General features: G+C 44.0%; 1 protein-coding gene across 1 annotated transcript in view; it reads right to left on the reverse strand.

The window, feature by feature from the left end:
• NPEPPS (aminopeptidase puromycin sensitive) overlaps positions 1–12,934 on the reverse strand; it is a 39,384-nt gene extending 26,450 nt beyond the window's left edge. Inside the window, exons 1-2 of the mRNA XM_075036440.1 lie at positions 12,549–12,934; positions 3,552–3,636 (exon numbers count right to left, since the gene is read on the reverse strand). Of these exons, the coding sequence (XP_074892541.1) occupies positions 3,552–3,636; positions 12,549–12,671 (208 nt within the window). The 5' untranslated portion in view covers positions 12,672–12,934. The remainder of the gene's footprint in view (positions 1–3,551; positions 3,637–12,548) is intronic.
• Between the last annotated feature and the right edge of the window lie 897 nt (positions 12,935–13,831).

Below are 13,831 nucleotides of genomic sequence, written 5' to 3' on the forward strand. Positions count from 1 at the left end.
GGAAAGCACTGCTTAGATACACTTGCGTCACATTGCTTAGCTTTCCCTAAGTGCTAGTGGTCTTTTGTTGTTTTTAAACATCAGCTGAGGCTCTGGTGTAACCAGCATCTAGCACTAGCATCCAAGCATGTCCCTACCATGCTAGGAAGGAAAAGACTAAACTAATGAGTTCTGGCCTTAAAACCTTTTAAAGGTTGAAGTACAAATCAAAGTTCACTTGATTATGTCTGCTAAACAAACATCACTATGGTTGCTTGTAATTTTCTATGCAAAATTGCCAACTACTACCCTCCAAGCATCTCTAAATTCAAGAAGCTGCTTTAGATGCCACAGTATCTGAAAAGCTTTCCAAGCTAAAGACAATGTAATTCACTGATTATGACTCCATTACAATTTCACAACTCCTTAAAGAGAGATTCGCAGGAAGTTCATATGACTTAGCATTCTGTAAGTATGAAACTCAATCCCCTAAAATTTAAATTAAGAACCAACTTGCTTAGGAATGCCTTTTCAGTTCTTCATTTAGCTGAGCAAAGTCAACCATTTGGACGATGGTAGTACAGTACGTGCACACCTAAACACTAAGGCTGCACTATAAACATTTGACTACAAATGCTGAAAAGTAGTTTCTGGAAAAAACAAAACAATTGCTCGTTATGATTAGTGGGAAGAGCCAGTCATAACTTCAGCAACAAAAAACTCAGTCTTCTGAGTAGCTTTGTTCCATTACAGCATACCTGGCACAAACAGCAAATCCACAACCTCCAGTTACAATCACTACACTAGTTTTATGTTGAAACAGAATTTTTCTATTCCAAAGTACTGCGTAATCAATCTCTCCTGGTTTATTATTCACTATCACTCAATTGTGGATTACACAGCAAAATCTTTTACTTTGACTTTAAAGCTTCAGAGATCCTCCCTCAGCTTCCTGTCAAATATTGGGCAATAATCTGATTTCCCTGCAAATCTGCATTAAAGTTCCAAAGACCAAGTTCTACCCTCTGCTGTATCCATCTTTAGAAGAGTGAATACGAGCGGAGGGAAAACATGGCCCACAGTTCTAGCTAAGATTCCTGTTGTTGTACAAGCCACAGTGTAGTAGGTACTCAAGATTAACAAGAATTATTAGGAAAAGAATAAACTATTCTGCACAAAAGTCAACAGATCAGCTCCATAAACAAGGGAAACGTTATCTGTTGAACAAGGAGGTCTCCTTTTCACACAGCTACTTTTCGGAACAGAACCATACTTGAAAGAAGATAAGTGACTGATTATCTTTTGCCTCACATTTACAGACAAGCGTGGACAAATTCTTCCCCACTGAGGTACAGAACTAAAAGAGGTAACAATTCTTCACTAGAGCCTTTAAAGGAGAAAACACCACTAACGCCTCACTCATTTTCAAACATACTATATAGGCAATCGGTACAAGGCTCGCCTAAGTAACTAAATCCAAACGATCTGGCTGATATTTCTGTTGGTTCATTGGACTATATTTCGTACTCTGTTTTTGAGACCAGTTATACAATTACCATCCAAAAGCTGTGCACAATAGAAGCATTAGTAAGACCGACTTGATCTGTATCAACAGGTGCCAGCAAATAGCCTGCCAGTTTCATGCAATTTTACTTCCAAAGCCATTATACTAGTTGGCAGTTTACCAAACTGAAAGATATGTTTTAACCCTATGCAGCCTGGGTCTAATTATAGTAAACATGCAATAAAACTGCACCTCAAGTATTTATGATACAACAGTTATGATACAATCCTCTCTATTCTAATGTATTTTTCCTGATTTGACTGGAAAGAAACTTTATTCCTAGGTACCTTTTCCATTTATTTTCATTTTCTCAATGACAAAATAAAAAATTGATAGGTGGTTTGGGCCTATGGCAGGGTGGTAGGTGGAACAGACTCCATACACACTCTGCTGTTACTACCACTCTTGTTATCACCTCATTACTCAGTATAAGAAATAACTCCAGTAGTGCTTAGCAACACAGTGCATCCAATCAGCTAAAGATCACTAACGGTAGCGTGTGAAAGGCACGCAGGAATGGAGCGCCAGGGTACAACCCGGGAGCCCGAATCAAGCACGTAGGAAATAGCGCGCTATTCTTTCACTATCAAAACTTGGTGGCCAGACTCCAAGCTCTTTGGTAATAATACTCTTCTCTGCCGCCCTCTCTCGCTGTGACTGCACTTCCTGCAGTGAGCTCTACTTTTCCACAACACACCCGCCAAACGCTACTTCCTTAGGACAGAGCTCCCCATCCACCTAAGCACCGCTTGGCTGCTCTCAACTGCATTTAAGAAGCCCTCTGGTTTCTTTAATACTATATTAAAGATTAAAAAAAGTCAAACCAATTTAAATGCAAAGACTCATTGCAGACATTCCACTTGCCACGTACAAATCTATTAGCCATAGGATAACATCACTGCAACATGAACTGGAATTGTCCCTACCAAATCCAGTCCAGAAAATTAAGATTTCTTTTCTTCTTTAGGTGTTCGCACAAACAGCCCTTCTCTCCAACTTCCTTCAGCTGTTGCATAAGCATACTAGAGAAGTTTAAACCTAATCAAAGGAACACCTTTTTCTTCTATCCATCGAGATCATTCCTTTAATTCACAATCATGGTTTCAACAAAGTGCTTCATGACATCATTGTGGCATTTTCCATATGGAAAGGGAGGCTCTGCAGAGCCTTTTGTTGTCCGAAGGACTTAAGGAACAGTCATACACAGTGGACCAAATAGCTACTGTGCTTGAAACAGCAAAGGCTCCATAAGAAAACTACAAAGGCTTTGCACACTGTTAGACCATTGCTCTGTTTCAAGGAGCTTATTTTCCACACCTCAGTCACTTCATGCTTCAATTGCTAGAAGTTTTTTTGTGTCTGCTAAATCTCCTCAAAATATAATTGGGGAAGATGTCAACTACTAGAACTGTGCATTACAAACAGGTACTGCTGCTTTGATTTCTCCATTAACTTCCAGCCTTTCACTGAACTGGATTCCCAGTCATTGTCTCCTCCACACAGTCACCTTTTTCCACATTGCCCTACACTCGGAACATCCTCCTAAATGTCAATTAACTGTCTTCTGTACTTTTCCAAATCCTTTCCCAATGCGTTTTTCCTACTCCAGGCCATTATTGATGCATTCCTTATCTAAACCCTTGTCAGAGATTTTGTCAATACTACGAAGACCATAGCTACAAATCATATTCTTACACAGTTATCTGGTATAAAGATAAATAATAATGTAAAAACAGTCAAACATCCTTTTGCCTACAACACTCAGGCATGATGGAGTAGAATGTAGACTTCATGGAAGCCTGTAGTAACATTTTAAAATGTAACGCAAATGGTAGTGATGAGAAGAGAATAAAGGTTAGATAATTAATTTTGTGCTTCTAGGGGTAGGTTAGCTTATCAAACTATTACGTAATTTTGCAATCAAAGTTGTTAGCTGTTGGCAAGAGCACCTCACGTCAGAAATGAAATAAATTAACATGTAAAAACTCCAGTAAAAAAGCAATCCTACCTTCGTCTCCTTCTGGCGCATAGGAAGCTGTAATAATGTCGATGTCAGCACAGTTCATCACAATTTGGTTGGTTGCCTGTTTCACCTGGAAGAGAAATTTTATGAGCATCAGGAAGAAACAGTGTTCCCTACTCCCTTGAGCTCCCTTAGGTAGGTAGGCATTCCCACCACCCTTTAATCTAAAACCCCTTCCACCATCAAGTGTCTGAAGTAAAATTTAGTGTTTAAGAGTGGTAAAAAAGAAAAAGATATTCCACTGATGCTCTCAATTGTTCTGGAACATGTGTACTTGAATCATGTTCAAGCCATCTAGGCCTACTTATCAACACTGTAAATTATTTAAGGGAATGAACTGCCTGTTAAAAATTGGTATGAAAGCTTGACAATAGGGCCCTTGTACATGCCTGGGAATCCAAGACCAATAAAAATAGATAGAGAGCCTGTAAGCTTCCTTTTAGAGATGACCTACAGGAGACTATAGTCAAAGCCTTTGAATGCAAACTTACATCTTTCAGAGATGATCAGAAATACAACCTACAGTACTGTGTTCTAAACTGTCAACACTATAAGAACTTCCTAGGTTAAAAACATCTGCCAAGAAATTCGCCTTTACATTTTCCTGAAAGCTTTCCTTCTGCCAGCTCTTGGCTACACACACTTTGCTTTATTTAACAAGTGGCCAGCTCCCAGCGTAGTAATAAACTGTCTCACTGTGCCAGCTTTCTATTTGGATGCAAAAGCTTGAATACAGAGGAATTCAAATTAAATATCAATTAATTACAAAGGGGTAAAATATTTGGGAATTAAACTAGGAATTATTTAGAAACTTATGGCTGAAACCACTAGAATCATCACACTGGATCAAGCTAGTAATCCTGCTAGTCCAGGATACAATGTCTGGCAGTAGACAACACCAGTTTTTTAAATAAAGGAGCAAGAATTCCTATAACAGCCAGCTAGGGTTTAACATATGTACAAAGGAACTGCTTCCTACCCCAGACAGTAAGTTTCTTAAAGCATAAGGACTTGTATGCCTTTATTTGTTTTTCACTATTATAATCCCAAAATGCCCTATTAACACCTGTACCCATCACTCTAGCTATCCATGTTTGAACACAGCAAGAACCAGCTGGACCTCTTTGTGATGGAAACTGGTTCCAGGAATCAAGAGCTCCTTCATCCCTGTAGCAAAATCAGCAAATTACTTTGCATGTGCACACCAGCTCACCATTCAAGCATCTGAGTGTAAATACATTTATTACAAATAAAGCCGAAATAATAAGCTGAAGTGTCACAGTTGAAGCAGACACTTACCACTCTGCCATAAAGGAGCTGGTATCTATACAAGATGAGTAAATGGAAGCAGATATTCAGTCCTAAACCGTTCTACCTAGGCTTGCTGAAGGAATAGTTCCTTAGTCATTGTGTACATTAAAAACAAATTCAAGTCTAGTCAGTGATAAGAGAGGTTTAAGAAATTTAAATCTATAACTTAATAGGCATACCCACATCACAAGAATGGTCTATCTAGTCCAATAATCTGTTAACCAAAGGGCTAATCCCAGATAATCCAAGGAAAGCCAACCCCCACGGTGGATGGTTAACACAAGACAAACCTAACTCAGAAGTTTCTTTCTAACCTTAGTCACCAACTTTGCTTCTGAAGCAAATGTCTATGGCTTATTCCTATTAACAGAATTGTTTGTATAATAAATATTAAGTAAGGGCTTATACTTTTTGACAAGAGTAACTATTAGTGAATCTTTCCAAATCCTGCTTGTCAGTCACCCTGCAGTATTGTGTTGAAGAACAGTGCAGAAGAGCTATGTTGTTTTCATGTTGCCTCTTTATGGTAATAAAACCAAAACAATGTTACCTAATAAACTTAACCTGATTCTAGAAACAACATGTTTGCAAAGCATAAAACGAGCAAATGTAACAACTAAAGTGACACAGGTTAGATTTGATGCTTCTTGTAAAGATACAATCTGAAATCTTTTTCTTCTTTTTCAATTTGCTGTACATGAAACTAAAGGATTACAACATTTCCCAAAACCTAAGATCAAAGCTCAACAATTTTCATCACAATATTAGGGGTTGGGGTTTTTCGAGGTCTTCTAAAACACAGAAAAATCAGAATGAGAAAGCTTTTTATAAATGTCTAGTAGAGACCTTTATTCAATCTACAAATCCAAGATGCATAAAGAGCTGTCCAAATTGCAGACAATACTGGGTTTAACAATAGGCTTGATCTTTAAAAAACAACCTCTTCTGAGGACAGAAGAATTTTCAGTGTAGCACTGTGCCCACAAAATAAGAAAGTTTAGGTTTAAGCAGAGACAATTTCAGAGGCTGCTTAGAAAGGCAATTCCCTATTTTTATTATTTTCTTACCTCCTACAAATATCAAGTCAGTTTTACAAAAGAGTGCAACATATTAGAAAACATTTAAAGGGACTGAGTGAACCAGTAGGCTAAAAAATGTTCACCCTCCAACTCCCAAAAAATAAAGGGCAAAATTCAGCTCACAGATATAAATACTGACAGTGTACTGTACAGCACACTTCTGAGGCTCTTGTAATTTAATTCAGTGAGGGAAAAAAAAAGTTTTCATGTTGGCACACAGACTCTAGCATGAAAGCCTCCTCCCTCTGATCCACTAAAAATAATGAAGTACAGACACACCTGTAAGAACAAAACCAAAACTATAAGCCATCCAGCATACTTAACTTAGGACCATTTTATCTCACAAGAACCTGTAGCCTAATGCTTACCGACTCTACCTATATCATGAAGATGAACGAATGTGTTTTACTGTAAGCGATACCTTGAAACCGCTTTTACATTTCTGCTAATACTATGTTCTGGAAGACAGATATTCTGCTCATGCAGTGCTTTTCATGAATCCAATCATATTAAAAGGAAAAAAAGCATCTCACCAAGTAAGGTATAACCAATTACAAAGCTGTAGATACATGAACTGTCACCCTGCTTCACCTTGCTCTATAATAAAATAAATTTACTCTTCAACAAGAAGAGACTAATCAAGGCAAGAGCAAGCTACAAATGCCCACAATGAAAGTAGCTTTGCCATAAGGGTGACATGCTTAAAAGCAGCAGACGAACTAAGACCAATATCCAGAATGAAGAAATGTTTCCAAACTTTAAACCTGCTGCTTTCGATGAAACTCTACTAACATTAATCAGAATTCAAACACCTATTGAGATTAGCCAGACACAGATACCACAAGGAGGTCTGCTCTGCAAAAAAACGGCAGACCTTTTAAGACATTTTAACTGTGTCGGTAACATGCTGTTAGACTAAGGTGACACACACTTCCCAACCCCCTACACATCCACATTCATGCTCAGTGTTTGTTTCTGGGAAGGAAAATCTCACCCAATAGGAGATAACAGCTTAAGTTCCCCAAAAAAGTTTTCCAAGGTAACATCATTTGATGGAAGAAGAGCTAAAAAGGCTAATTATTTGGCTCTGCCAAATAGGACGCGAAGATGCTGTAAAGCTTTTGATTTTCAGAGGTTATCAGAGCAGGAAAGGACTTGGTGGAAAAACCTTTTTAGGACATTAGAAACAAGAATTTGAATGGCTTCAGCAGAACGACAGCCTACCTGAAATACAGGATAAGGTGCACCAAAAGACATCTTCTATAGTCAAAACTAATTCTCTAGAGCCATTTATAAGACTAGATAATTAAAATCTTGTCATTCAGTTTCAGAGTGCTTTCCTAAATGTAGCATTATAACAAGCATGTATGTTTTTAGCATTTTACTCTCTAAAAATAGACAACTAAAATTACTACAGTCGTGTTCTAGGATGTATCTTTTTAAAAAGAATTCAAAACTTCAATGAGAAAAGGAATAAAGACTTTTATTAATCTGCATCTCAAGCAAATTATGGTAGCCAAGTAGTGAAATTACCAATGCCATGACTAATTGGCCCACTGGAAAAATTCACTTCATTCCAAAGAGCATCCAACTACATTCATCGGTAGCAGTCACACATACTTCAGAAGTGTCAAATTCACACAGACAAGTAAATCCCTTTGTAACTATGATCAATGCAATCATCTTAGCCTTATGAATTACAGAACTGAGAGGCCTTTCTGTGGGGGAGAAGAGCAAAGGCATTCCTATTTTTGAAGCTGGTGGCATAAGGGTACACAGAGCCCCAAGGTCCTGACTTTGAAGCACCAGACTTGTTAACACTCAAATTCAGATGTGCTGGAAACTTAAGTTACAATGCCAGGTAACATGACCATATATTTACAGAAGCCAACTCCCCCCCCCCCCAGGAGATACTAAGCACAAATACTACACCCATTAAGCTTAATTTTTCAAGGTTTACATACAAGCGTGTCACAATTAATCTTTAACTGGCATGCAGCAGGATCAGAAGACTACACATTTCTTTAGTCTAGCAGATACTGCGTAATTAACCTATAAAAAGCAACAGATACAGGTTAAACATTGCTAAATATAACAGAGTATCCTTAAGACATATTAAAAGGACTGTGAAAGATGTTTAAGAGCCATCTACCTCAGGCTGTAAATTCTTTAAAGTAAAGATAGGTTGCTTTGCAACCAAAAAACCCCTTGCTGTAGTTTGCAATGAAAGAAATGAATCACCACACAACAGGCTCCAAAGAAGGTAGTTATATAGAGGTAAGTACCAGGAAGTTAGAAGACAACCATGCACCTTCCTGAAGCCCTGCACCTACGCCCTGCACCGCACAGGTGATCGTTTGGAGCCATGACAGCGTTAAGAACTTCCATTTAGAAGCTTAAAACAACCGTTGAACTTTGGGAGCCAGATGTTTGTTTCTGTTGCTAGTTACTCATGTTTGCCTTTTCAGCATGATGCTGAAGAACAGAACGGCCACACATCCCCTCTTTGTTCCAGCCCTCAGTTAGGCCTCCCAGGAGTCAAAAGCAGAATGGAAAAAAGTTGACCTAGACACTGAGTAATATGAGTGCACTGCACTGATAACTAGACCCTGAGAATCAGGGTTATAATAATTAAATCTCAAGCTAACAGATGAATAAAGTAGATTAACTATTTCCACCAAAAAAACCCCCACCTTAATTGTGCTCATTCAGAAACAAGCCCACACACCCAACAAATCAACAGTTTAAAACGCTAAAAGATGATACAACTGACAGAGTGATCACAGGATTGTGAGCAGGCAACTATTTCAGTGCCAGATCTGCTACCAACACGCAGCGCCCGATTCTCCCACAACCATGTTTTGTCCTAGCTGCGATAAGGGTTCCTTGTGATATAGTTCATTTAAGGACTTTGGGGTTTTTAACTGTGATAAATGGTAATTACATACCGTCAGTTTATATAATTGTTACACAATTCTGCAGACTTCAAAAATATTCATATGACCACAAATTACATTATTTGAAAATCTCAGGTGACCAGACAAAACTTAATGTATAGGTTACCAGATACTCAACAAGCACAACTTCAAAAGGCTACAAAATTAAACTATCAATAGACAGATTTCGGTATCGTTCCTTTATCAAGAAACAACAAATACTAGACAGAGGGCCAATTCCCTAACCTGAAAACTAAAAGTGTCACAATAAACTACAAACACGTATCATTTCTTTTTAAGGCTTTGAAATCCACCTGCTCACCACTGACACTGAAGCAACAGCCTTATCTTTTTAATCATAAAAGGCTTTATCCTCAGAAGCTCCTTTGAAGGAGCCATATAAGTGTAACATTTATTATTGTAGCATGAAGACAAAATGTTTTGTTAAGTTACTTACATGTACAAAAGCCAACACAAGTGTACTGCCCCAAAGCCAGGACTGCAAGGTTATTTAACATTTCTTCAGCGCTTGGTGCTCAAGTCGAAAGACTTACCAAAATTCTACACAGAGGGCTGCCAAATCCTATTTAATGGCTGTGAGCAAGAAACACAAACTGACTGATCAAGTGTTTACTTGTAGTATCTTGACTAAATATCATAGCCTTCACTGATTCCAGTTTGCTAGTAAAGATGCAAAAATAACAAAGCAAACAAACACTTCTGATGTACGTAATGAAAAATTTTCCTAATTTTGTGGTTAAGCGTGATTTATTCTGGTGTCAAAGTTTCAGTACTCACCCTGCAGGTCAGAAAGCATCACTGGTTTAAGTACTTGATGTGGATTATTGCTTGTCCAGCCATTATCATACTGGAATGGAGCAGAGGGACTAATAATTATTCTTGGTTGGTTATAAAAAATGATACCTGGATCTTCAAGAGGAGGCAGTGTATGTATTTCCCTACCCAAAATCTGGAAAATCCAAAGTTTGTGTCTTAACATAAAGTCACTTTTACCTCGACAACTGTACAATGTATGCCAAAGGTGCTGAAAACAGAATGCCTCTGATGAGCTCCACTCCACCTTATTACAAGCTGCTAGCAGAAATGGCCAACAGGTCCATTGAACCAATTAGATCCAAAAGCACACAAATTATTTTTTATTTTCTAGATTCAATCCCAGCTCAATAACAAACAACTAGTAAATGTTAGCATATTCTTAAGCAAGCCATTCCCTTGTACAAAAAGTATCCTGTCCACCTAGTACTGTAGGTAAGCTGGTTGTTCTTCTCTCCATTAAGGTGCAGAATAGTTACCCTCTAATTTTCTTGAACATGCCTTTACCACGCTTTGGACACTGGCAGCCACAGCAAACTCCTCCAGATTGCTAACTAGAGACAAGCATGTGAACACTCACCCCATACACCTTCCTGCACCTCTCCTGTACTTGCTTGCATGCAGCTGGGATTTGGCCTCATGATTCTTTGGTCTATGGTTAATAAAAGTTATTAAAAACTAAAGATATATACTTTAGATATGTTTTAAAAATCTTGCCCTATATTTTTTTAATTCTTTCTACCACAGGAACATCAGATCAGCTCACCGTGATGTGAACAAGAGGTTTTTTACAACCTTGAACCTGCCAGATCAGTGCTCTTCCTTAACACATGCCCTCAGCTGGTATGAAAGTCCAGAATTTCGCATTGTCAGGTGCTATCCATTGCTCTAGGAATTAATTGAGCAATCTCCTGAACAGCAAATGTTATTAAAAACATCTCAACAGGACTAAAATCTGCAAACCAACCAACTACCATCTCCACAAGCTCAATCCTTGTTATTCCTGGATTTAAATGAATTTTCCAAGGCTGCTGTTCAATACGACTCTCTCCTCGGTAGCAATGCTGGCTTAAAAAGCCACGACTCCCCTCCCCCCGAGTGTTATTTTTAACCTGGATGATTTCAGTGATCCCATTTGCAGCACAGCCCCACAGCTGTAACGGGACTGAGGAGCAGCAACTTGGGTGCGAAGACAGGAATAGGTGGCTAGGATTGAGACGGAAGAGACTGGGAATTTCTCAAGCTAGCATTTTCGCCCAGGCTGATGCGCCATCAAACCGAGACCCCAAAGGCAGCAGCAGCCTGAGGACATGAACTAGAACAAAATCTGCAAGGCGATTTACATGTTCAATATTTCTTCCACATGACACAAACTTACTCATCTCTGGTTGTCTTCCTCCAGGTCGCAAAAGTCACAAGATTCACTATCATCCACAGCCTTTTGCCCTCCCCAACTTCCACAGACACCAGACGCTTGCTCAGTGAGGCACTCGCTCTCTTCTGTACCTGTGCTTCAGATTGAGCAGTTTCATTGCCCTGATGTTACCTCATTTTAAAACAAGGTTTTAACCACCTTTTTAGACCAAGATTTAAATCTGTACACATCTCAGTATTTAAAAATCTCCCTCACATTTTTTTGAGCTCTCAATACAGTCATCCCATTTTAAGAAGAAGTCCGGTAAGCCCTTACAGTTCTGTATCTATTTCAAATCATTGCACAAGGAAAGACATGAAAGCAAATTCAGGAAATCTTGGCACAGCAGCCTGAGAATGACTATGAGACTTCAGGGCTTTCATCAAACATTCTGGCTTTGAAGCACGAACATGGGGAAGCTTTTGCCTTTCAGAAAAGGCAGAAGACCCGCCGTTTTTAGTTTGCACACCCCTTCCCACTGTTAACCAAGCCTCTCGCTTCACTGACTTCAAGCTTTTCATGTCACTGAGGCCTACCAGCTTACCGTACTACACCGGGGGAGTTCTCATTTAATTGCATATGTGGTAGTTTGTCTTTCCAGCAAAATCCCGAGCCATCTGAATGGCTGGATATAGATAAAAAGCAGCACGCTGGAGGCTGAAAACAGGAACAGGGTGCTCACTACGGATTTAGGGGAAGCCGGGGATAGATATCCACGGTTCCCACCGCTCCGCGCCAAACCCCACATACGGACTTTTGCTCTAGCGGGGCCCTTCTGGCAGCGGGCAGGCAGGAAGAAGAACCGAGGACTGTCCGAGCCGGGGTGGGAGGAAGGGAGGGAGCGGGCCGGCCACCCCCACCCCACAGCCCGAGGGGGAACCGGGGGGCCCGTAGCAGCGGGGCGAGGCTCCCCCCCCGCCCCCTTCCCCGGCCGCTCCCGCTCCTCCCGGGGCCCGGAGCGGGGCAGGGCGGGGCCCGCGGGCTGCCCTCGCCCCTTCCTCGACGCTTGGCCTCGGGGGGGGTGTATATATACATATATATATGTATAGGCTGAATGGAAAGGGAGGGCGGAGACCGCGGGGAGGAGTGGGGGGGGGGGGAGCAGCTCCGAGCGGCCTCCCTGCACCTGCCCGGCCGGCTCCACCGCGCTGAGGGCCGGGCCCCGGCGGGCTGACGGGGAAGGGGGGAGGCCCTGAGGGCCCGGCGGCGAGAAGGGGAAGGGGAAAAGGGCGGGGGGGGTGTGGATCGGGCTCCCTCAGGGCCCGGCTGAGGGAGGGAAGGCGGGGGCCGGGCCCGGCGGGCTGACGGGGCTCCCTCAGGGCCCGGTGGCGGGAGGAGCGGGCTGAGGGAAGGGTCCCCCCTCAGGGCCCGGCGGGGTTAGAAGGAGGGGGCCGGGCCGGGGCCCTACCTGCACGGCGGCCTCCAGCTTGCCCTCGAAGGTAAAGTCGATGAGGTCGGGCTTGAGGCAGAGTCCGTAGTTGATGGGGGACACGTCGGCGGGCAGCCGCTCGAAGGGCCGCTTCTCCGGCATGGCGGGGCGGCGGCAGGGGGTGCGGGGCTGCGCCCCCCCGCGGCGGGGCGGCGGGGGAGTCGGGGGCGGGAGGAGGGGGGGAGAGGAGAGGAGAGGAAGGCGGGGGCGGGGGGATAGAGGGGAGGGGGGCGGCGGAGCGGGAGCGGAGGCGGGAGCGGGGAGGCTTCCTGCCGGCGACGCGGCGGCCCCACAACCGACACACCGAGAGAGAGAGAGAGAGAGAGAGAGACAGAGAGAGAGAGGAGAGCGGGCGAGCGGCGGCGGCGGGAGGAGGAGGAGGAGGAGGAGGGAGGGAAGGAGGGAGGGGCGGGGACGCGCGCGCGCGCTCCCGGCACGAGGCGGCCGGGGAGGGGAGGGGGGGGGGTGAGCGGAGGAAGGGGGGTGGGGGTGGTAGTGGGGGGGGGGGGGTGGGGTGGGAGAAAGGAGGAGGAGGAGGGAGGAACAACCGCGCGTGCGCGTGCGCGCGGCGGCGCCACGCGGCCGCGCACGTAGTAGCGGCGCGAGCGCGTTGCGTAAGCGGCGCGGGCAGTGCGCGTGCGTCCGGCCGTCAGTCCGGCCGGCCGTTCGTCCGTCCCTCCCTCCCTCCCGCCTGGCTCCGCCCACACCCCACACCCCCCCCCCCCGCCTGGCTCCGCCCACACCCCACACCCCCCCCCCCCGCCCGCCCCGTGCGCCGGGTGGTGCGGGGAGAGGGGCTCGCGCTGCGCGCCGGGGGTGTCCCGGTACCGGGGGGCTTCTGGCATGGTGCACCCCATTAACGGCGTTCCCGGTACCGGGGGGGGGGGTCTGGCACGGTGCACCCCGTTAATGGGGGCTCCCGGTACCGGGGGGCTTCTGGCATGGTGCACCCCATTAATAGGGTTCCTGGTACCGGGGGGTCTGGCACGTGCACCCCGTTAATGGGGTTCCTGGTACTGGGGGGGCTGGCACGGTTCACCCCATTAACGGGGGCACACGGTACCAGGGGGTCTGGCACGGTTCACCCCGTTAACGGGGATTCCTGGTACCGGGGGGTCTGGCACAGTGCACCCCGTTAATGGGGGCTCCCGGTATCGGGGGGGGTCTGGCACGATGCACCCCTTTAATGGGATTCCTGGTACCGGGGGGGGGTCTGGCATGGTGCACCCCATTAACAGGGTTCCTGGTACCGGGGGGGCTGG

This window comes from Buteo buteo, chromosome 9, assembly GCF_964188355.1.
Source record: "Buteo buteo chromosome 9, bButBut1.hap1.1, whole genome shotgun sequence".
Taxonomy (NCBI): Eukaryota; Metazoa; Chordata; class Aves; order Accipitriformes; family Accipitridae; genus Buteo; species Buteo buteo.